The sequence below is a fragment of the Dipodomys spectabilis genome, unplaced genomic scaffold (assembly GCF_019054845.1).
Source record: "Dipodomys spectabilis isolate Male_0828 unplaced genomic scaffold, ASM1905484v1 ptg000138l, whole genome shotgun sequence".
NCBI classification, from domain to species: Eukaryota; Metazoa; Chordata; class Mammalia; order Rodentia; family Heteromyidae; genus Dipodomys; species Dipodomys spectabilis.
This window is the reverse complement of record NW_024870815.1, coordinates 14,294,214-14,317,966: the sequence shown is the minus strand read 5'-3', so window position 1 is coordinate 14,317,966 and position 23,753 is coordinate 14,294,214. Positions and strand designations below refer to the sequence as shown.

At 36.6% G+C, this 23,753-nt stretch overlaps 1 protein-coding gene across 1 annotated transcript in view; it reads right to left on the bottom strand.

The window, feature by feature from the left end:
- The window catches only part of Itga2 (integrin subunit alpha 2), a 95,717-nt gene that overhangs the window by 17,628 nt on the left and 54,336 nt on the right, over positions 1 to 23,753 (bottom strand). The window contains exons 10-23 of the mRNA XM_042690536.1: positions 22,907 to 22,983; positions 21,006 to 21,144; positions 19,236 to 19,381; positions 17,044 to 17,187; positions 15,754 to 15,957; positions 14,924 to 15,060; positions 12,366 to 12,505; positions 9,054 to 9,205; positions 6,875 to 6,985; positions 5,774 to 5,856; positions 4,881 to 5,022; positions 3,547 to 3,639; positions 1,848 to 1,924; positions 1,678 to 1,761 (exon numbers count right to left, since the gene is read on the bottom strand). Of these exons, the coding sequence (XP_042546470.1) occupies positions 1,678 to 1,761; positions 1,848 to 1,924; positions 3,547 to 3,639; positions 4,881 to 5,022; positions 5,774 to 5,856; positions 6,875 to 6,985; positions 9,054 to 9,205; positions 12,366 to 12,505; positions 14,924 to 15,060; positions 15,754 to 15,957; positions 17,044 to 17,187; positions 19,236 to 19,381; positions 21,006 to 21,144; positions 22,907 to 22,983 (1,729 nt within the window). The remainder of the gene's footprint in view (positions 1 to 1,677; positions 1,762 to 1,847; positions 1,925 to 3,546; positions 3,640 to 4,880; positions 5,023 to 5,773; positions 5,857 to 6,874; positions 6,986 to 9,053; positions 9,206 to 12,365; positions 12,506 to 14,923; positions 15,061 to 15,753; positions 15,958 to 17,043; positions 17,188 to 19,235; positions 19,382 to 21,005; positions 21,145 to 22,906; positions 22,984 to 23,753) is intronic.

Genomic DNA, 23,753 nt, shown 5'->3' with positions numbered 1-23,753 from the left:
ATGTGGCAATACCCATCCCTGTGGTTGCCTTTGTTTTCAATGACTTATTTTAGCAACCAGAAATTCTTTGAAATGTGTAGTTACTGATTAATTTTTCAGGGATGGATGACTGGAGCTGCATTTTGCTTCTACTTGTGCCTTTGTAACTCACTTGATACAAAAACATTCCTTTCATCTTTGCTCATCTGTCTCAGCTCCAGACAGGGTGATATATTTTCCATTTTGTTTTTGCTTAGTGAGTTATTGGGTGATCTGCATTTTCCATGCTTTTAGTCGTTAAGACAGTAAGGAAAGAATCAGAGCAGCCCGTCTCATTGGATTTCTTGGGAAAACACTGATGTGTGATTTTTGTTGTTTTGTTTTGTTTTTTAGAACATTGGTCTGTATAGAGAAGCTGCTTTGATGCTTCACCAGGAAGAAAGAGAATTCCGTTGTCAAGTATGGGAGTTGGCAGTCCCCATGGGCTGTCCACTTGCACCGCTGTGTCTTTGCCATGAATCAACCTTGCTTCTGACTATGACTTACGGTGATATCAATCTCTTACCACCTGTTTCTCGGAACAATTTAAGAGAGATGGTATTTGCCAGTAACATTTCAACCACTCCTCTTGGGTTCCCTTGCTTTGGGGAGGAAAGAATAGGAACAAAGTATTACTTCATGGATGGGTTCTTTTGGAAAATCCCTCATTTCCTCCTGCTTGGAAGAAAACTCTAATCAGGTCTGTTGAGAATTTTCCATTCAGAAGCTAGACTTTCCCAGCATGATAGTTCATGCTTATAATCCCATCTGGGGGGCTGGAGTTAAGAGAAGTTCAAGAATAGTCTAGGCAAAAAGAAGTTCACAAGACTTCTTCTTTACCCCTAGGTGGGTACAGTGGTATGACTTTGTCATCCAGATGTGCAACAGGCTCACATCAGGAGGACTGTAGTTCCAAGCCAGCCCAGGAAAAACATTCATGAGATTCCATCTCAGTGGAAGAGGTTGGGCATGGTAGAACATGTCCGTCTATGCAACTACCATGAAAAACATAAAATAGAGGATCAGAGTCCAGGCATAGGCTCAAGAAAATCAAAAGAACTTCTGTGAAAAAGGACAGGAAAGTATGACTCAGGTAGAAAATATGCCCCAAACAGGCATGAGGCTTTAAGTTCAAATCTCAGTATGACCAAACAAAGACAAGAACAAAATCAAAGAGACTAGTTTTCCAATCTGATTCTTCAACCTGTGACTCCTGTCAATGTATGTGGTGGATCTACTATGTAGAAGCTTGGTGCTGGGGTTCCCATGTCTAGGAAGGGGGACACTGCTTGACATCTCCTGTGCATAGTAGATAGTAGGATGTGAGAAGGAAATTCTGGTTAACTCTCAGGGCCCTAAGCATCTGCTTCAACATCCCAGGAAGGTCTGCACCTCCTCTGAGAGTCTGAATGGGGCCTTCACCAAGGCAGAATACTAAAGTACTTCTCCCTGACTTTCTAATGATGCTTTAAGTCGTAAAACCTGGACAGCCATTTAGACACCAATTTGTGTGTGGACTCCTCTTTCAGCTGCCAAGAGGAAGATAAATTATTCAGTGAGGACTAAGCATACAGAGAACTTAACCATGAGAAAACTGTGTTGTAAATCAGAGTGTTATCAACGGCCGTAGGCTACCCATGTGTAAGAGGTTTTACCTACCTGGTTAAGTGAATTTCTGCATCGTACAGGAGAGGAATTTTAAGGTCGACTGAATTATCTGCTGGATTAGATTCCTTACTCTCACTACGGAAACACATATTAAGAAATTACTTAAAGGGAAGCATTGTGAAAGAATGTCATCATCAATTCATGGCATGATTATGTTTTACCTGAAGGCTTGGAAAGAGATGGATGACTGATTCTGGACATTTTGAAGATCAAAATCAAAGTTGAAATTAAAAGTCACCTATACATGAAAGTAAATTCATTAGTTTGTGATGCCTTATAGCCAGTAAAGAAAGTTTGCTATATAAACTCACTCCAGTTTGATCCTCCATTTTCTCTTTTTTACTCTATTGTTTAAAGCATTTACAAAGGATTTGAATCGAAAATATGTTTATAAGTACAATGCATCTTGATCAATGTTACCCTTTCTGCATTTTCTGTATCTAACGGGTGTGTGTGTGTGTATGTGTGTGAATGTGAGTGTGTGTATGTGAATGTGTGTGTGAATGTGCGTATGTGTGTGAATGTGAATGTGTGTGTGAATGTGTGTATTATGTGAATGTGTGTGTGAACGTGAGTGTGTGTATGTGTGAATGTGAGTGTGTGAATGTGAGTGTGTGAATGTGAGTGTGTGTGAATGTGAATGTGTATGTGAGTGTGAATGTATGTATGTGTGTGAATGTGAGTGTGAATGTGAGTGTGTATGTGTGTGAATGTGTGAGTGTGGATGTGTGTGAGTGTGAATGTGTGTGAATGTGAGTGTGAATGTGAGTGTGTGTATGTGTGTGAATGTGTGTGAGTGTGAATGTGTGTATGTGTGTGAATGTGAGTGTGAATGTGAGTGTGTGTGTGAATGTGCATATGTGTGTGAATGTGAGTGTGTGTGTGAATGTGAGTGAGTGTGTATTGTGTGAATGTGTGTGTGAATGTGAGTGAGTGTGTGTATGTGTGTGAATGTGAGTGTGTGTGAATGTGAGTGTGTGAATGTGAGTGTGTGTGAGTGTGAATGTGTGAGTGTGAATGTGTGTATGTGTGTGAATGTGAGTGTGTGTATGTGTGTGAATGTGAGTGTGAATGTGTGTATATGTGTGAATGTGAGTGTGTGTATGTGTGTGAATGTGTGAGTGTGAATGTGTGTGAATGTGAGTGTGTATGTGTGTGAATGTGAGTGTGTGTGTATGTGTGAATATTAGCATTTGTCTCAGGGCCTAATAACTGTTCCTTGGCTTTTCCACTCAAGGCTGGGCTCTATCATTTGAGTCACACCTCCACTTCTGGCCTTTTGCTGGCTAGTTGGAGGTTAATGTCTTACAAACTCCTTCCCTGGCTGGTTTTGAGCCATGATCCTCAAATCTCAGACTACTGTGTAGCTGGGATTACAGGCATGAGCCACTAGCACATGGTTTACATGTTGTATTTTTTTAATTTGTAGACTGTCTTTTTTGTCTGCTTTGCTGTGGTGTGCTCCTTTGAGGACTAGGAGAGCTTGAATTTCAATGACACTAGAAGTGATTGTATGACACACCCTTGTCAGAATTGCTAAGCCTCCTGCTGATCTGAAACTCCCTCACAAGGTTCACCGGAGCTCTTGATTCTGAAGGCTGCACTTTGTCTAATGTTGGTCAACATACTCAAACAAAAAGAATTTTCCATATTGTATCTGCTTTGGGGGGAAAGTGCATAGAAGAAACTCTACTTTGATTCATTATTTCAAGGAAACAATTCAGTTAAAAACTTCTAAGTATGCTGCTGGTTGTTTTGTGATATCTATTACATGATACTGCCTTAAGACTACTTGTATTGGTAAATTAAAGAGTGCTAGCCAATATGGTTTTGGGAACTGAATAAATATATAAGCTGTACCTGTTGTTTGTTCTTTAAAGCCGGGTACCCCACATCACAGGTCACAGATTTTGGACGGGAATCAACCTCACAGGTAACTTCTGTTCCATCAACCTGAACCAGACCAAAGAAATAACAATGATTAATTGTGTGTGTGTGTGCAGGTTCGCAGTTGGTTCACATCAAAGTGGTTTATTGTCCACAGACTTGAAAATCTTAAGCTAAGTGAATTATTATTTTATTTTGTGTTGGTCCTGGGGCTTGAATTCAGGGCGTGCTATCCGTGAGCTTTTGTGCTCTAGGATAATGTTCTACCACTTGAAGCACAGCTCCACTTCTGGCTTCTTTTTTGGTAGTTAATTGGAGATAATAGTCTCACAGTCTTTCCTATCTGGGCTGGCTTCAAACCACAATCCTCAGATCACAGACTCCTGAATAGCTATATTACAGGCATGGACCACTGGCACTTGGCTAAGTGCATTATTTTTTAATACTATTTTTATTATTAACTCTAAAGACTGTCCACAGTAAACCAAGGAATAGATTGAAAAATTGTCCTCCCCCTAGGAAAATAATGAATAGTTTTATTGTCTGAAACCACCAACAGATTGATACGCTATTTGGTATTCTTTAGCACACACCTTTTTCTTAATATTTTTGCAATGTAAAATTTCAGAGAAGAACAAAATGTATGGCAACATTCACATTTTAAATACCTTAACATGATCTTAAAAAAAGTTCGCCATAGGTGTTTCATTCTTAAAAGTAAGAAGTTACTCTTTGAGAAATTACCTTTAAACACTGAGGACAGGATAGTTTGAGATCTCTGAATCTATCAAATTTACATTAATTTTAAATGGGATAAAACCATCTTTTAATGTTTTCATCAAGTAGCTCACTTAAGAAATAGATTTTCCTTTGGTCTTTTTTTAAATGTCTGCAAGGCTTGTGGGTACAGAGGAAGGAGCAGGAGGAGAGCCCAGTGTGTTTCTGGTTTAGTGATCAGGTCAGCTTTGCTGGAATGTTGCATCTGGACAGCAACCACAACATCTGTGAACAAGTGTAGCACATCTGTGCGATACATCTGTGTGGCACCACGGAAGCCTCAGCTCTCAGAGAATGTGACTGTGTGGCTGCCAAGTTAGGGGCAAAGGAAAGAGTGAGCTGAGCTGTCGAGCAGAATGGTCACCATATGGAACTGGGCCATGTTTTCAGGAGGTTTCACTAGCAGGAAGCCCAGGGTGGGATTGATTGATTTGGCCTCAGATGTTTCTGCAGACCAAGTGGAAGCTAGGAAGGTTCCAGGAGAAAGCAGATAGTAGTGGAGAACAAGCAGGAAAGCCATCCTCACATACCGGCATGGAGAATGAAGCGAAAAATAGGTTTTCTGAAAATTCAGCAACAATTTTAGTGTTGTAAGCATTTTCTTTTTTGTTTTTCAGTTGTACTGAAAATGTTAATCTTTTGTTTTGATTGCTGACGATAAAGGGTTGGTTTCTGTTGAAGCAAAGAAAAAGAAAAACATCATTCAAGTAAAGCAGCAACAACAAAAACCAGAATTCAAAAACTTCATTTATTTAAGAAATAAGCTCTAGTTGAAACACTAAGACCATAGCTTAATAATGGAAAACTTACTTTGCATTCAGCTGACACTGATAAGTAAGAAGATGCTCTTGGATGTTATCCAAATAACATTTTTATATTCTTTATTGCTTTGCTCTTTTGTGAATTATAGAAACTGAAATTTAGTTTTTAAAGGTCTTTATTATTATGACTCTTTCCTTTTCTTTGCTCTGTCTCTTTTTTGTTTCTATATGTGGTACTAGAGTTTGTACTCAGTACTTCAGACTTGGTAGGCAGGTACTCTACCACTTGAGCTATGTCCCTCTCCTTTTTTGCTTTAGTTATTTGGAGATAGTGTCATGTTTATACATGGGCTAGCTTAGACTATAATCATCCTATTAATACTTTCCGTGTAGCTGGGATGGCAGACATATACAACTATATTCAGCTATTATTTGAGATAGGTCTTGAGATTGTTTTGCCTAGGTGGGCCTTGAATTGTGACGGGGCCTTGAATTGTGACCCTCTCAATCTCTGCCTCCTGAGCCAGGATTACAGGCTGGGGCCAGTGTGCTCAACTGAGTATTGCTTTTATAGAGAAAAAAAAATCTCCAAAAATTGAATGAAGACACCTAGTGTGTCCTTTATTTCTACACTTTATACCGAGTTTCTAAATAGAACATACTGAGCATCTGGTAGCTGTTGGACATCCAGGACCAGATCAGAGATGCAAACTTTGTCACCAGCACAGTCCTTGTGAAAAGGGATCTATGAAAAGGCAGGAGAGATTAAAGAGTTAAGAAATACAAAGTGCAAAGAAATACACACAGTATTATTCCAGTTCCATAATGTTCAAAGCCATTAAAAACCAAGCCATGTTTAACAAATACACTCGTGTTCAGCAAAGTCAAAGAGAAAGATGTTAGTAAATATAAAATTCAAGATAATGGTCTTTTAGGGGGAATCTAGATTAAAGTAGCTATAAGTGGGGGTGATTCATGGAACTTCAGATGCATTGGTCATAGCTTTTAAATCATGTTTTAATGGTCAATGCAAATTGCCTAAGTTTTCAAAAATTTCTTTAGTAAAAATATTTACTGATCATTTATGGTGTACTAGCCTCTTCTTTGGAGACCAGAAATAGCAGGGAAAAAGAAAAACAAAAACCATTATTTGTTTTTTTCATGGAACTTACATTCTAGTGAGCTTTATACATAGCATCACTTAGTTCTGTGTGTGTGTGTGTGTGTGTGTGTGTGTGTGTGTATACATATATTTATTACCAACACTGAGGCTTGAACTCAGAGCTCTGAGATCTCATTTGGCTTTTTCACTTAACTTTGGTGCTCTCCTGCTTGAGTCACACCTTGGCCTGCAGCTTTTTGCTGCAGTCTTTTCTGCCCCAGATGGCTTTAAACTACAATCCTCAGATCTCATCCTCCTGAGTAACCAACAGCACTGTACTATCCTAAATTCTTTTTTTTTAATCTCTTGCTAGTGGTTTTAACTCAGGACCTAGGCACTGTCCCGGAGCTTTTGTGCTCAAGGCTAGTGTTTTACCACTTGAACGTCTGGCTTTTTACTTCTGGCTCATTTTTGGTAGTGAATTGGAAATAGAATCTTGTGGGCTTTCCTGCTAAGGCTGGCTTTGAACCTTGATCCCCTCCAGCCTCCTGAGTAACTAGGATTACAGGTATGAGCCACCAGGGCCTGGCTATCCTATATTTTGAACACCACTTACTGATAGGGAACACTGCTAGCCAGTTTCCACGGCAGCCACACTTACACTGAAAACCTTGACAGTCTCAGAATAGGCTTCAAGGGCAGGGCTGGTGCCAGGCTTTTCCAAACCGATGTCCACACGCACAGGAAAAGCATTGACGACATCAGTGGGCTTCTAAATATACACATGCAAACACAGAGTCCATTCATTAGAGCACAGCCACTTGATGAGAAGAAACTGACCCTATATGCTTATGCTGAAGAACACAGACCATGCTCAATTACGTAGACTATCCTTGACTGGAATGCACCTTTCTTCTGTCCCAATTCTGCTGTTAGTCTCTAGATGAAGCCTCCAGAGACTGATTTCAATTGAAATCTAAAGCAGCAATTCTTAGTGAATCTCAACTATAACCTCATTTTTTATACACCAGTAATTACAAATATTGAGATGATGTCCAGTTTTAACCCTCCAAAAGATTCCTATGACATTTCCAGCTCCTTAGTCATTGGCTATACCCTAATTCTTATTGCCAAGATTTAAGATTCCTTAGGTGTCCTGACCTAAACTCCCTAAGAGCTTCGTACGTCTCAGAAGAGAAGGTCCCTGTGACTAGCTGCTAGGAAAAGGACATAAAGTTTCTCTTTATTTTGGGAATCAGAGGCCTCTTCCCCTTTTTTGAGGCTTCCTGTTTAATGAGATAACATTAAAAATGTCAATAGAGGGGTTACAGAAATCACCTTCTACTCTTCCTGGTTCTTGTTAGGAGAGATTGGTGTCTATTACTCAAATTTGTCTCACTGTCATGGAGCCTTGGCCAGCAGGCTTCCTCCAAGGTGTTTGGTCTTTTGGCCTAAGAGGATAACATCTTGCCTGTGAGACCAGGCATCCTCAGTTGGGCAGAGGGTGTGGCACAAGTGTGGACCCCATTGCTATGGATGTCAAATGGTACACAGGACTGTTGATACCTAAGGAGAAAATGGCCTAGTTGTTTTCATTCCTCCACAATGGATTACATGCAAAATTGGATCTACTTTTTGGCACAGGACAGGAAAGAATACAAGTGAATGTGTTTATGTGTGTTTTTGTTTTTGTGTCCTGCGAAGAATCTGTGTAGTTGAGATTTGAACAATCGAAAATCAAGGTCTTTCATGGACAAGAAACTTTTAACTTGAAGATGAAACAAATTAATTCAACTGACTTTAATTCACCTAAACATCCAGTAAGTAATTTTGCAACACTTAGCATCTTTTAAAGTGTTATTTCTCTCCCATCCATCTACATAAGAATCTATGGGTACCTCTGAAATCTTTGTATTCCTTGACTCTCCAAATCTGAACTTCTGAACAGGAAGACCCAGTGTTCTAGATTTTATAAATCTTTCTTATGCATCCTAACCTCTGAGAACCATATTCAGGAAAGCACTTCAATTAGTTCCTTCCAAGTGGGCTCCTGAGTGAATTGCACTTTCAAATACTGTTATGTTTGCTAAGGGAAAACATTTCATGTAATTTATGAAATATATTTCTCGGGCGAAATTTTCTCCTGAGAAACATTTATGAGAGATTTTTCAAAATTGTTTAGAACTATAGTAATATAGCGTAAGATTAGAACAAATAATCTTCACTTCATTATCTACCATCATTTTCCTAAGTTAAATCAATAGTGTAAACCATAATGGAAATTATTTTTTTTCTTGATGTTAGACTCCACTATTTGAGCCATAATTCAAAGCCCCTTTTCTGCTTTAGTTATTTTTCAGATAAAGTCTTGCTGGGTTTTTTTCCAGGGCTGTCCTTAAACCTTGATCTTCCTAACTCTACATCCCAAGCTCTTTACAGGTGTGAGCTACTGTGCCTGGTCCCTCCTAGATATTTTAGAGAACTGTATTTTTAATTTCTTTAAGAATCTTTTGGAGTCTGAACTCCCATTTTCTGCTTGGGGATCAGAAAATGGTAGGTTTTTTTTACTTCATGTTTCTCTCTACTTTAATCCTGTTCACTAAAATAAATCCTTGCAAAACATTTTTTAAAAGAATGTTTATATTATTATCATTGCAATCTTCAGTGAAATTTAATTCTACTAACTTACATAAAAATAGAATGTGATTGTAAGTATTATCATAAAGAAATGTTTCCTATTAGTGGGTAAGCGTTTTCTAGCCCTAGCTTTTATTTTAGACAATTAGCATCATTAGTCTTTAAGGTGAAAGGGGGTGGAAAGAGATGGGCTGAGGCCTCACTTGTATTTGAATCCTGTTGGTAGAGCACCTTTGTTCCTGAGTCAGTACCATACTCCTTTGCAAAACCCTTTCATTATTTTCCTCGAATACACCCCTGGAGGTCACTCTGGATGAATGGCCATCTGCATCCAATGTGATGTTCGTCATGATGGCTACAATAAACAAAATAAAGGAATGCCATTGCAAGTAAATTCTAAGGGGAAAGCAAACTTACTTTATTGTATTTTACTGAGCAAAGTCTGACTTCAGAGGTAAGCTTTATATTGGTGGATTTTGAATGGATAGCATCACATGGCAAGTATAATTCCATATGGTATGACTGATATGATACAAGACATGATATAAGATAAGATGTTGTAAGTGACTGTAGACCCAACAAAATGTGATTTGGAGAAATGTGGCTTGAAACAATGGTAAGAAAATTGAACTAGCTCCAGCAAATCTACTGGATAAACTTGGGCAAATTACTCTCTCCCTCACAGAGACACAGACAGGTACTATTAGATATTGAATGCCTAGTATTGAACAAATTTTTGGATATTATCTCACACAGACTTTAATAGTAAACGTGGAAAATGCACAGTGTTGAGAATAAATGAGATTAAAGAATTCCTATTCATCCATAAATTTAGGGCAGGTCAGAAATAAGAGGTGGATATTTTGAAATCAAAGCTCATATTGTTTCTCTTTCTAGTGTTGTAAGGATTGTATACTACCATGGAGACTGGCTAAAAATCCATTGAATGAATGTATGCCTTCTCTGGCATCTTCTGGATGGTTACATGAGGAGGAAATACATGAAACACAGTTGTATGGGCAGAGTCAGATAAACTTGGTGTGAATGCTAATTCCACAGTTTATAAACTCTGTGACTTTGGGAAATTTACTCAATCTCTTTGAACTTCAACCTTTTAAAATTATTAAACAGAGATAAATAATATTAACTCAAAGAAGTGAAAATGATATAATGGGAAATGTCAAAAAATGATGATAACTATGAGTTTCCTACTGAAGGCCACTGGCTGTATTTCTAAAATTGAGAGCAACTCTCTAATGTCATCTTTAGGACCAGCCGTTTGGCTTTATCTATCAGATTCTATTTCATTTCATTTACTTTTTTCATGGTGAAAACTGCTTTAATTTTTGTATGTGCATTTCTTTGCTTCTTTTGAGGTAAGGTCTTGCTGGCCTTGAATGCTCAATCTTTCTCTCACAGGCTTCTGAGTGCTAGAATTATAAACAGGAACTAGCCCATCATGCCTCTATCAGATTTTATTACTGTCAATATTAAGATTAGCTAGCCTTCCAAATATTATAAGTTAATTTTAAGGTATCAGTTAGAGATATTGCTTATTTTTTCTTGCTTTAGTGACTGAATGGGGCCAATATAGGTGGACCAAACATAAGAGTACCAAATAAACAAACTAAAATTAGGTGTTGAAAATGATATAATGGAAAATAGTGGTGGTAAGTTAGGACAAATTAGTATACATTAGTATACATTAGTATACATTAACAATATATACTTTTTTTTTCAAGCAGTTTAGTGAGACATATCTAGTCTCATAAACAATATATTAACATTTTATGTTGACTTTAAACTGGAGTTTGGTTCAGTATTAATTATTCAGTATTAATTCACATATTAATTACTATAAACTATATACTTCATAAATTCACCTTTCACAGTTGCGAAGATGGGATTTCATATCTCATACATGGTTACAACCAAGCAATGATACAACAAATGATCACAACTCATCATGGCCTGGCGGTATGGACCTCAATACATGCATGCATCAGGGAAAAGAAAAATGCAAGGGAAAAATCACCAATACTTAACAAAGCTTACAGACCCTCAGGAACCAATTAATTGGAAGGAAATTCTCTGAGAGAATTTTTCAAGGGTAAGCAAAAAAACAGATGAGACATATTCAAAGTGTGGAATATCATGAAGTATATTCATGTTTTAGGGATTGGGCAGATGAGCAACCAGCCATTTCTTCCAACTAATTAGTTTTCCAATTTAATCTTTTAGGCAGGTTAATGCTTAGGCAGCAGTGGTTTTCTAGTTAACTAACATGGATATTCAGCTGAATGTATCCTTTAATGCAAGTCTGTGAAGCATGTTACTTAGAACTGTGTCGAAACCTTATTGGTGTGTGTGTGTGTGTGTGTGTGTGTGTGTGAGAGAGAGAGAGAGAGAGAGAGAGAGAGAGAGAAAGACTGTGTGTGTGAGTGTGTATGTTTGAACATGTATGTTGTACAGGAGCTTGAACCCAGGGCCTGGGCACAGTCCTTTAGCTTTTTCACTCAAGACTAGCACCCTACCACTTGAGTTATAATTCTTTTGGTGGCTAAATGGAAATAAATTCCATGGATGTGAAAGTAGGAAAAAAGAGGAAATTGTGCCACACATGAATCTCATTTTTCTTTTTTCTTTCCTTCTTTGTTGGTAAAAGTTGGAAAACAATCTACCTGAACACTTTCTTATAGCCCTTAAGTTAGTTTATCTATTTTCCACCTAAATATATATAGGAAATGCAGATTCTCATATGATTGAAAGGGTGATTAGAACCCATAAAATAGCAGCAAGGGAAAAAATGTAACTTGTAATCAAGTGTTGAATTGCATGCTGCCCACAGAGAGGAGGAAATAATGGAGCTTGGAGGATGAAAATGAGACAGAGTGGTTAGAAAAGACTTCAGAGAGGATATGGACCTCAGCCAGGTCTTAAAAAGTAGCCAGCCAAAAAGGCAGAGGATGACAATTTCTGCTGACATTTGCCCACTTTCTTTTACTCACTTCTTTGGATAATCCAGAACTTTATAATAATGGACATGATTTATATGCTACTTTCCATTATCTTAAGTACAGTAGTTCTTAAAGAACTGGAACAATGTAGCATGCTTTTGCCAATCACATCTTATGTAGGTCTTGCCATAGTCAATTTATAGCACAGTCATTCAATAAACAGTCAATACTCAGTGAAATTTGTGTGTGCCTAAGGATTGAAATAAAGCTCTCTGGGTTATAGAAAGTCAAAAGAGAGAGTTCAAGGAGAGCCCCTCATTATTCCAGAGATCTTGCAATACCCTGAATGAAAATGTCAGCATCTAAAGTGGAAGGGGCAAGTTCCAAATTTCCCATGCCCAAAGAACCCTTCTCAGACACCTCAAGTATGTGGTCATTTAAGCATGTGCAAGTAAGGGATCCTTATTTCTTTAGTCCCCAGACCCAACTTTGGTTCCACTCAGGGCCGAAACATTATAGGCAATTTTATCTCTCTACAATTATTGTATGTCTACTTACCCACTTGATTATTTTGCCTTGTAGGTCTAAACTTAGCATTGTAGCAGATTTCTAGCATTATCTCAGCGTTCTTGTTGAGCAAGAGGATTTTGTCTGGTTGGAATAAAGCTTGTACAGATACTTCAGCAATACTTTGTGACCTGAAAACATAAATGGAAAGAGATACATGGACATAATTACTAATGTTATGATTACCATGTCATTACATATAATGACCCTTATATAGAGGACCCACTGTTGGAATGTTGGATATTTTCCTCTTCTCCCAGAGCACTTTCTGCTGGAAAGGTCTCAGATGGCGTGTAGGGACAGTGTGTGTGTGTGTGTGTGTGTGTGTGTATGTGTGTGTGTGTGTGTGAGAGAGAGAGAGATACACACACACACACACACACACACACACACACACACACTACATCACCAGCACAATCAATGTGTGATTTTTTTTAAAAATAATTAAGGGAACACCTGCCTAAGCACAGAATAGGAATCTTCATCTCAAAGAAGTGATATTTGTTGCATTGCTGACCAAGGTGAGGAAGAGGAGGGTAGGATGGCAGAATGGCAGGGTCCCTTTGAAATGTGGCACATGACCATGATGGATGCCACTAGCTTGCTGCCATAAACGACCAAGGAGTCCACGAAAGGCAGGGTGCTCTAGATTTCTGGTTCAGGTGCATCCCTTTAGAAATGTGACACAGTCTTGTTTACATCTTAGAATGTGCATGGGAAATAGGTTGAACAAACATTTCAAATTGTGATTTTACCTTGGGAAAAGATCTCAGACATACAACATTTGGTGGTTTACCAAGGAGAAATTAGATCTAGAGCCTCCTAATTCCTCTGTTCATGGATCTTACACTTCATTGCAGTGCATCTACAACTATGTATTAAGCAGCAAGTAACAGTTCATAAATTAACTGTTTTATAAAGCATCATGAACATACAGGAAACATCTTCCAATCCCAAGTACTACCTGAAGGACTCCAGACAACTGAAAAATTATTTCAATAGTTCATAGGTACCTATGAAGCAGACTTGCCAAAAAGCAGTCATAACAAATCTAGTAAGAAATGAAATATGTCCTCAAGTTTGTTAAGATCTAAAATGCTTAAGGGAAGTTTTTTTAGGCAATCTTTTTTGAGAGATTGAGCACTTTCATCAGGGAGTTACTCAGAAAAAGCAGTCTCAGCACGTTATAGGAATGTAAGCACAACACTGTAGTAGTTTAGCTCAATTTATCATCTTAGTACATTGATTTGATCTAATGTGTCTTGACATTTTGATTAATTAATCAAATCCAAATTAAAAGAGGAAAACTTAGCCATATCATGGCCTATGTTACAAAGCAGTATATTGGAAAACCATGGTATAGAAAAAAAATATAGCCTACTAAGTATGAGGTCTACCAATACGTTTTACATTGTGAGACTTGCTGAGACATTTGGTTTCTTATTACATCATTTAGAAATCAACCATATAATGATATCACAATTTATTCTCTTTTTCTACTCTTAAATGATTTATATTAATTTTATTTAGTAAATATATTTCTTGTTTCTTTGTCTCAAGTATTTTGTCTTGAATACTCTTTGTCATAAATATTGGGTTTTATTTTTCTACATAATAGCTTTATTCTGCAAGAAAAACAATTCATTTTATTCACTAAGGCACAACTGGGATTTGTAAACGGTATCATGAAATCTAGAAGTGAGGTCATAAACACCAATGAATGTTTCTCTGCTGTCTATGTATTGGAACATATAAGGCCTATTTTCAACTCTCAATTGAATCAACTTCTTTTGGATTCTTTTTCCTTCCTAGGTCCTATGCTTATTTTTGACCTTGGATCACCTGGTTTTTGAATTTCTTCTTGTTCTCCCAATCTTCTGCTTCTATAGGAGTCAATGAGAGGTAAACCCAAATAATGGCTCTTGTTCACAAGTAATACTTTTAAAAATATACTTTCAAACCATATGAGAAGTTCAGTTTACTAGCATCATTGAATGGTGTTTTTAGAGCACTCACACGAGGCCTTCTTGCTATAAGTAAAAGTAGGCTCTTTACAAGAAGGTATCAAGGGCTTTATCTTTTATACTTTGCTTCTCATCACTATATAAAGAGAAACTTTATTCAAATGCTAAGAAAATATATGCAAGAATACATTTATTACATTATATATTATATAAATGATATATAATAATATATGCATTTTATGTAGGATATTTATATATGTAATTCCCCCAGGAAAACTATTACGTGTGTGTGTGTAGGTGTATATGTGTGTGTATGTATGTTATATCCTCAGAAAAACTATATAAAATTTCCCCAGGAAAACTACATTCCTTACTTTATACAAATCAAAATATAATAGTATATTGATATACTATTATAGATAATATATATACATATATATTTCCCCAGGAAAAATATATTTCTTTCTGCAAATTAAGATACATAAAATTTTCTACCGTCTTATATAACCTGTACAGTATTTCTTCATACCAGCATAGTTGGTTATTTTTAGTTAGCTCATTTGTGCTGAGAGCTTATTGACTCACCAGAGTTGAACCACTTGTCCAAAAGCACCAATGGACACATCAGTAATGGAATCCCCATTTAGATCTCCATAGCCATCCAAAGATCTCCCAAAAAACTGGAGACGGTTTCTGAAGACTCTGTCAGATCCCAAGATTTTCTGAAAACAAGAGATGCAGAGTTGAAGAAGAAAGAAAACAGCCTCTCCCCTGCATACTCATATTCACTATGTGATCATTTCCAAAATTCCTTCCTTCTCTCCCTTCCTCCCTTCTTCCTTCTCTCCCTTCCCTCTTTCTTCCTTATTTCTTTCTTTTTTGGTGGTGCTTGCTTTTCACTTGTTTGCTGGTCCTCAGCTACTTGAGCCATGCCTCCAGTCTTTTTCTTTCCTGATTTTTTTTTGTCAGTTGGGGCTTGAACTCTGGACCTGGGCTCTGTCCCTCAGTTCTTCAGCTCAAGGCTAGCACTCTACCACTTGAGCTATAGTGCCACTTCCGGTTTTCTAGTGGTTTATTGGAAATAGGAGTCTCACAGAGTCTTTCCTGCCAGGGCTGGCTTTGAACCATGATCCTCAGATCTCAGCCTCCTGAGTAGCTAGGATTACAGACATGAGCCACCGGCACCCGGCTCCTGATTATTATTATTTTTTTTGGTCGGTCTTGGGCTTGAACTCTGGGCTTGGCCACTGTCCTTGAATTCTTCAGCTCAAGGCTAGTGCTCTACCACTTGAGCTACAGCGCCACTTCCATCCTTATTATTTTTAAGTGAATAAATGAGGTTATAAAATAACTAGGATAGATCTTTAGCATTAACGAATACATAATAATATGCCATTATGTAGCACATGGATTACCTGGGAATACTTTGTGCGGATAGTGTCCTGTTGACCATTGTAAATATATACAGCTCCAGAATTCTGATTTTCTAAAGGTGAGCCAACAATCACGTCATTAAAGCCATCCATGTTGATGTCTGAAAGAACTGCGATTGCTGAACCAAAGCGAGCATTTTCAGTGCCCTTGGGTCCTTCAAGAAACTGGTACTTATCCAAAATGCCCTTGCAAAGGGGAAAAGGGGTGATTAAAGTTCACTCCACAATGTGTAGAACTGAAATCTGCAGCAATGATGTCCAAATCGATTTTCAAAGTGTTAACTGTGGAAAGTGTTTTAAACCTAGAATTAAAAGTTCTCCATGCTGGGAATTATGAAAAAGAATTTCAGCAACTAATATCACAGGATATCTGTCCTTTCAGCTATGGTGAAAAGAAGTAATTCTTTTTACTGTAATACTTTATAAAGCAATATTCAATCTTTCTTCTCTATTTCCTTCCATGTTACCATCCTTACCCATTGCCAAATCTTTCTTTGACTTAATATTTTTCTGGAGCAAGTCTAATTACCCTGAAGGAAACTAAAGTAGACCCAAATCAAAATAAAATTACTAGACTTGTATGATGGTAATCAGATAAGAAATGGGAGATTAGATTGTTAATATTCTATTAGAAGGAACACATAATAATTTTATCCAAAGGAAACACTATTTTCTTATAAAGTACACAATTTTTCCTTCAGGTTTTATAATCAGATATGGAAATATTTCATGACTCTAGAAGAAAGTAAAACTCATCTACCATGAAAATGAGTCACTGTTGATTCTTTCTTCTCTAGTATAATGTGATAAAATTAATTTAGTAGAATAGTATTAAGAAATACTTTTAGCTTGAATGATTAATGACAATTTTGAGTATTTGACAATCAAGAAACATTTAGGGGAGTAGGAATTTATTAAACTTTCAAATAAATACATATGCCTATCCTTTATTGCACATAAAATATACATACTTCTTATGGGCAATTAGAATTGTTTTAATTGCTCCTGTTAGAGAGTTAATTTTAAATCAATTTAAGTAACTAAGAAAACTATAACATATAATTGTAATTTTATTATATTAACTTCAACTTCTTTTCCCTTCGGAGTTGTCTAATGTCAGCCTGTGCTTTTAACTTAATGACAGCATTGTCAAAACAGATGACATAAACTGTACTATGTGTGTAAACTATTATTCAAGAATATTAAACTTTCCTTCAAAGTGCAGATTGAATCATCATCAGTACAAAAGCAAAATAAAATATTTCTTTTTACCTTTGTGATGGTAAACAGGTAGACCCTTCCCTCCTCTTTCTTGAGGTCATTCATGTACATTGGTGCACCCACCAAGAGCACATCAGTAACGGTGTCTTTATCCACATCAACTGAGCACAGCACACTACCAAAATACGAGCCAATCTGCCATGGTAAAGAAAACAGGTCTTAGAATTCTTAGGGTCAGATCTATCTATCTATCTATCTATTTATCTATCTATCTATCTATCTATCTATCTATCTATCTATCTATCTATCTATCTATCTATCTATCTATCTATCTATCTATCTGTCTGTCTGTCTGTCTGTCTGTCTGTCTGTCTGTCTGTCTCTCCTTCTCTCTCATATATATATATGTATATATATATATATCATCTATACTTACATCTATATTATCTATATCTCCATATCTCTCTATGTTACCTATATATCTGTCTAAATCTAGATATATCATATAACTATAGATATATATCATATACATAATACATACTAAGCTGTTATTTATTCAATACATAGAAATGGTAAGCCTGCAAGGTGCTAGGAACATTAAACATCAGTGCCACCATTTAACTCTTAGTTCTTCAAAATTAGTGTGCATGTGAATCAGCAAGGAAGTGTCTTTAAAATACAGATCCCTGAGTCCCATTTCCAGAGACTCTGTAGTGTGATACAGAGATAACATTTTCATTAACATCCCAGGTATTTCTGTGCTAGTGGGCCAAGCAGCACATACATAAGAGAAATCCTCAGGAGCTGTGTAACAAGGTACTAGAGAGAAAGGCAGGAAGAGTAGAGGCAAGAGGACAAACACTTGTGTTTCCATCATAAAGTATACCAGAATTCAGACAACCCCAAATCCTATGTGATCAAAATGCAGAGACTCCAGGTATGCTTACAAAGAAAGACATATGAAGACAACTTCTAGGAAGACAAGTTTTCTAGGTGGAAAGATATGGAAAAACAACGATGTCAGTTTCCTTGGCATGGTTCAGAAAAGGTGAGTTGTTACATGCTTTGAGAGACACAGATGGAGATGAAATAAAACTGAGGCTGAGAATGTGAATATTCATCCCATTCAGTATGTTCAATCCATGCTTTTTTAAAACACCTCTCAGGAATTAATAGGAAATTAATAACTCCATAAAGTGTTCACTGTTTTCTCAAAATAAAAACAACTTAAAGAGGAAGGAAAAAATATCTGACAATAGTTAGTCTATGGCTGAGAAATCAGGTCTTATTCTTAGGAAAAAAATCTATAGGAACAATAGAATCAGACTTAATCCCAGAGAAGAGAATTCTGTGGTTAGTTATGACTTTAGGAAGGACTTTGTTGGTTGTAAGGGATCGAGGATACTCATTTCTCAAGTATCCTAAGCCCAGAGGTTAAAAACTGCTTAGAAAGAAAAAGGAGCCAGCTGGCTGGTCTTTGCTCTGGCCACAGACCTTTTGTAAATTGCCTCAGTAAGCTTAGTCTTGGGATCTGCTTACCACATGGCTACATAGCAGTAGGAAGTGGCAGAGATGGCGAGTTACCTGAGTTTTACAAATATCAAATCCAACAGAATACCTTAACAGGCCCAGATGTGGAAGCTCATTGCTTATGTTATTATACTGCTCCTTTCCTCTAATTATTTTTACTCCAGATACTTGGGGCATAGTATGGGCTGGTCAACATGCATTACTAATCTGGGAAATCAAAATATGAACATCACTGAGTGCTAAGTAGCTCATGCCTATAATCTTAGCTACTTGGGAGGCTGAGATTTGAGGATTGTGGTTTGTGTGACATTTCTCCAATTATACAATAACAAGCTAGGAGTAGAGCTGTGGCTCAGGTGGTCGTAGAGTGCTGGCCTTGAGCACAACAACCCAAGATAGTATCTTGAGTTCAAGATCTAGGACCAGACCAAAAAAAAAAAAAAAAGTACATGGAAGCCAGCACACAAGAATGTGGTGAGCCATATAGAATTAATGTTAAGGATAGCTCAACCCCATTAAAGCTCTGTGATCTTAGAATTTTTAGCAAAACTTGAGATAACTTGTCCAAAGGCAATGGTAAATCTAAAACTGTTGTGAAGGCTTAAAGTCTACACAGAAAAAGGACATTACAGAAGCAAACATAGATGAGGCACTAAGTGAATGCTAATTTCCAAGAACCACCCACTATACTTGCTCTGCTAAGTTGTAGTTACCTGCCCTCCTCTGTAAGACTGAATAACCGTGACATTGCCATTCTTATTCACACTGTACAGAACGATGTGGCCAGTGTAATTTGCCCGAGGAGCACCAGCAACAAAATGGACACTTTTTTCAGTCGAAATTGCAGCGACAGAATAACCTGGGAGTGAAGGAGTCACAGGGTGAGTGTGCTGGATATCTCAGCCAGATAAGGTTCTCAAAGCTAGAGATATCCCAAGGCTCTTCAGAGTTACATGGAAGGTACTCCCACTGGTACTGAGAACAGAAAGCCTACTTTATTCACAGATTTATTCCATGAAGGTTGGAACAAACACAGTAAAAATTAATAATAGTTTTTTAAATCAAAAGAGATTTTAAAATAAAAACCTTTCCATTTCCATTTATGCATTATGTAAGATGGTTAGTCTGTCCTGTATCTTCTGTTGGGTTTGGGTCCTTATATGATCTGTGAAGTGATTCCTTACTCCTAATGTTATGAAAATATGCCCCCCTCCCAAAGCAAATGGTGCTCCAAAAGCAAAATAAAAGCTAATATTCTTCACTAAAATGATAGAGTAAAACATTCAGAATGTTAAAAGAATACATGTCTTTAGTGGTAGCTTGGCAGTGTTACATTGAACAGGATTATTGAGGAGAAAAAATAAATTAAGTATCAGTAGTACAGCACTAAATTCCATGCATTCTCAGCAAGTACAGTATATTCTCAGCGATAGTATCCTTGGAGCCATAAAATTACAGATGTAAAAGTTTTACTGCATATTATTTAAGACCCTCTTCCAATATTTAAAATGAATTATCACTGCCCTTTCACTAGAAGCCCTGTTCAACATAAGTAGGGTATCATCCTGTAAAGCTGGCCCTCCATTCTTGGGTATCTTCATCAGCCACCAATGGACTTGGTACTCAACATGTATTTCTTTCATGAATAAATGACCTGAAAAGGTAATATTGCATGGTGGGGAGAACATGATGTCATGCAGTTAGCCAGTCCCACGTTTCTCCTTTAGATTTGTCACATACTAGGTTGTTAAACTTCAGGTAAGTTATTTCTTTGGTTAGTTCTTGAAGGTAAAATAGCCTTCAACGAACCCCTTGAAAGGACTTAAATGTTTACAGGGATAGAAAGGCCAACAAAGGAAGTGTTCTTAGAACATATATTCAAAAGCAGTGGCTGTTCATTACAGGAACAAAAAATCACTAAGAGCCCCTAAAATAATAGACTACTACTTATTACAATGGTTTTTAGACATGATTTCAATTCTTAAAGATCATGTTCACAGAAGTCCAACTGACTGAGCAACCAACTGATGTGCTTGGCAAAGAAGTAACATATATATATATATATATATATATATATATATATAGCTTTATATATATTTATATATAGTTATATATATACACATACATACGAAACCTTTGCATTGTCCTCTAATAAACTATATATATAAAACTCTCTATCATACATGTTATATATATACACATATATCACTTTATATATTTATATATAGTTATTCACATATATATGTATATATATTATGTATACATATATTACATATACATACATATTATATATACATATATAATATAACACATATATTATATATGTATATATAATATATATATATAGTTAGCTAGAGGACAATTCAGAGGTTTGACCTGCAGAACTGACCCTGAAATTCAATAGGGAGCTACTTTAATGGAAGAGCATTTCAGTTTCCTGTAGATTATTTCAGTTTCCTGTGCCAAATACTACTATGCCTTACCTAAATATGAACTGTGATTTTTATCTTGCAGAATTTGTTCAAATGCTTTTTTAGGAAAGATTAAATGCCCATGAGATGTCTTCTGGACAACAGTTCCGCTCCAATCAAAAGCTCCCACTGCACCTAGCATCAGAATATGCTGCAAGAATTGAACAGTAAAAATTAAGACAAGACAACTTTAATGAATAAGAATGTAGGGGAGGCAAAACACTGAAACACATTGTCTAAACGCAATGCAGAAAAACATTTGTGAAAGTATTTTGATTTATTTCAAAATCACTACAATAAATTTGTCCTTTAGAACAAGCTGATCATGAGCTGTGTCATCCTGGGTAGTACTTATAATGTATGGATAAATTGCTGCAAGATTACATAGCCACCTTCAAATGATTTCTATTCGAAGCCATACATTTGCAAATGCTGTATTTTTCTGGGCCTCTACAAAGGAGCCAGGTGTGGGCTTCTATTCCCACATATTCATAGGAAAAGCTCACAATAAATACTAGACAAACTTCAACCCCTGGAAGTACAGAATTCACAGAAAGGAGAATGATGTCTTTGTTTTGTCAGACACATCTTTAGGCTCCTTCTTCTGACCAGTTGCATCTTTGTATTGTTGATCACGGCCTAGGGCTTAAATTTAGGGCTTGACTTCTGACAATGAGCTTTTTTTTCCCCTCAAAGTTAGCATTCTATCACTTAAGGACTCTTCTTCCAGGTTTTTGGTCGTTAATTGGACAGCTACAAAAGGCACCTGCAGATATGACAGGTAATCTATTGGAAGAAAAATAAAGGCTTGTTTTCCTTCAGCCCTGAAGGGCAGGGAGAAGGTGAAAGAGTTAGGCTACTCTGGATTGGTTCAAAACCAGTGTGAACATCTAAAGTTATCAACCAATGTAGAACACAGGATTGGTCAGCATGACAGATATTATTTTTATATACTTGATCTTAATTATCAAAAAATATGTACATAGTTTGGGATTAAAATAATACACATGGAAATGATGTCTCATTTTAAGGATAAGAGACCATGAGATTCTGCAAATGAGTGAAATAAAATCGGAGATTGAACTGCGGGGAGAAAGGGGGTACAAGTGGGCTCCAAGGACTGAACAACCTTGTGGAATCATGTACAAAATTCTCTGCACAGATTTATTTACATTTTTCTATGGGAAAGAGTCATAATTTTTATGAGTATTGTTCAGAATTGATAATCCTGAAAAAGTAACTTTTATTCTGGATAGAGAATTAGGTATGCTTGGTTCTTGAATCTGTTTATAATATTGTCTGAATTTTTATTGTTCCCTAAATAGTTCCTAAGGCTTCACATCTTTTTGCCCCTTTCCCTATATCTATACTAATGTCCTTGGAAGAAGTAGAATCAGAGGCCTGAACTCAGATATTTCTAAGAAACAAAAACAGACTTCCCTGAGCTAAGAATACAGTGGTATTTTCCAATCCTATCTCACATTTTTTACTAATACCTACATTAAAAAATCATTTTTGATCTTAGCTCTCAGACTAAGATATTAAGGGCAACTCAGAATGCAAAACTGCCAACGATAAACATTTCAGTGTAAATGACAAGTATTTCTGAATTAGGGAATTCCCTAAAAGGCAACACTTGAAATGAACATACAGTGTTTGTGTCCTGAGTATTGAAAACCTTCCTTATATATTATTTTTTCCCATTACAAATTTGTTTGGAATAGGGAAAGAAAGGTGTTGTTAACCTTCACGTTTTATTTGATTAATCAGCAGCACAGAGGGCTGTGACTAGGACTTAGAACAGTTGGTAACTAGAGGACTGATTGATTTGCCTACTTTATGTCTGAGCTACTTTGACTGGGATTGATGTGATGCCAGTGGCGGTATAATTTGAATTTATGTGACATACGCACATTCTGTGGAGAGTAATCTGCACTGAATCCTACTTGTGACATTTCCAATTGGAAGTTTTCTCCTCCTTGAACAGTACCTGGGAAAGACCATTTTGAAAGAATTATGACTGTCAGTAATTTTAAAGCAAGTTTTTAAATATAGCTCCCCCCGCATTCACACATTGCACATACAACATTTTGACTAGAGAATTCTGACAAAAAGAAATCATTAAGTGTCTAAGGTAGTTTTCAAAGTTGGTTTTAATTTTGTTTAGTCATTAATATATTTAATAGAATACTTATGACATTCCTGATATCAAAGAACCTTCAACAAAGGAAGAGTGTGAGATAAAGTGAAAATTGAGTTTATGATTTGTCTTTTATCATGATTTTCTTTTAATGTAGCAATACTAGCTAACACACTAACTGAATTTTTAGCCTTGAAATCTTCATATAACTAGTGACCAAAGATCTCAGATGCAGCTGGCAGAATTAGGCAATTAATTTGTAGGAGAAAATGCAGACATATTTGGTCAGCCATCAGAACTCAAGATTCAAGACTTATCAATTGAAAAGTTTATCCTAGTTGTACATAAGAGTTTTATCTCTGTCTAACATTATAAGAATCAATTAGAATTCATTTTCTATCCATCCAGTAAGATTGGGGTCAAGTGGTAACATTTCACTAATGTTCGTTGAAAGGAAGCTGAACTCTTTACTACTACAAGACAGTATTGTTTAGAAGATGTAATAATTTATACATGATGAATAGAGGGAACTTTTGTAAATAGAATAGTACTCCTCAAAAGTCTTCAATATTATATAGTAGACAAAACATCACTAGTGAAGTTTTAGATCACACTAGAGT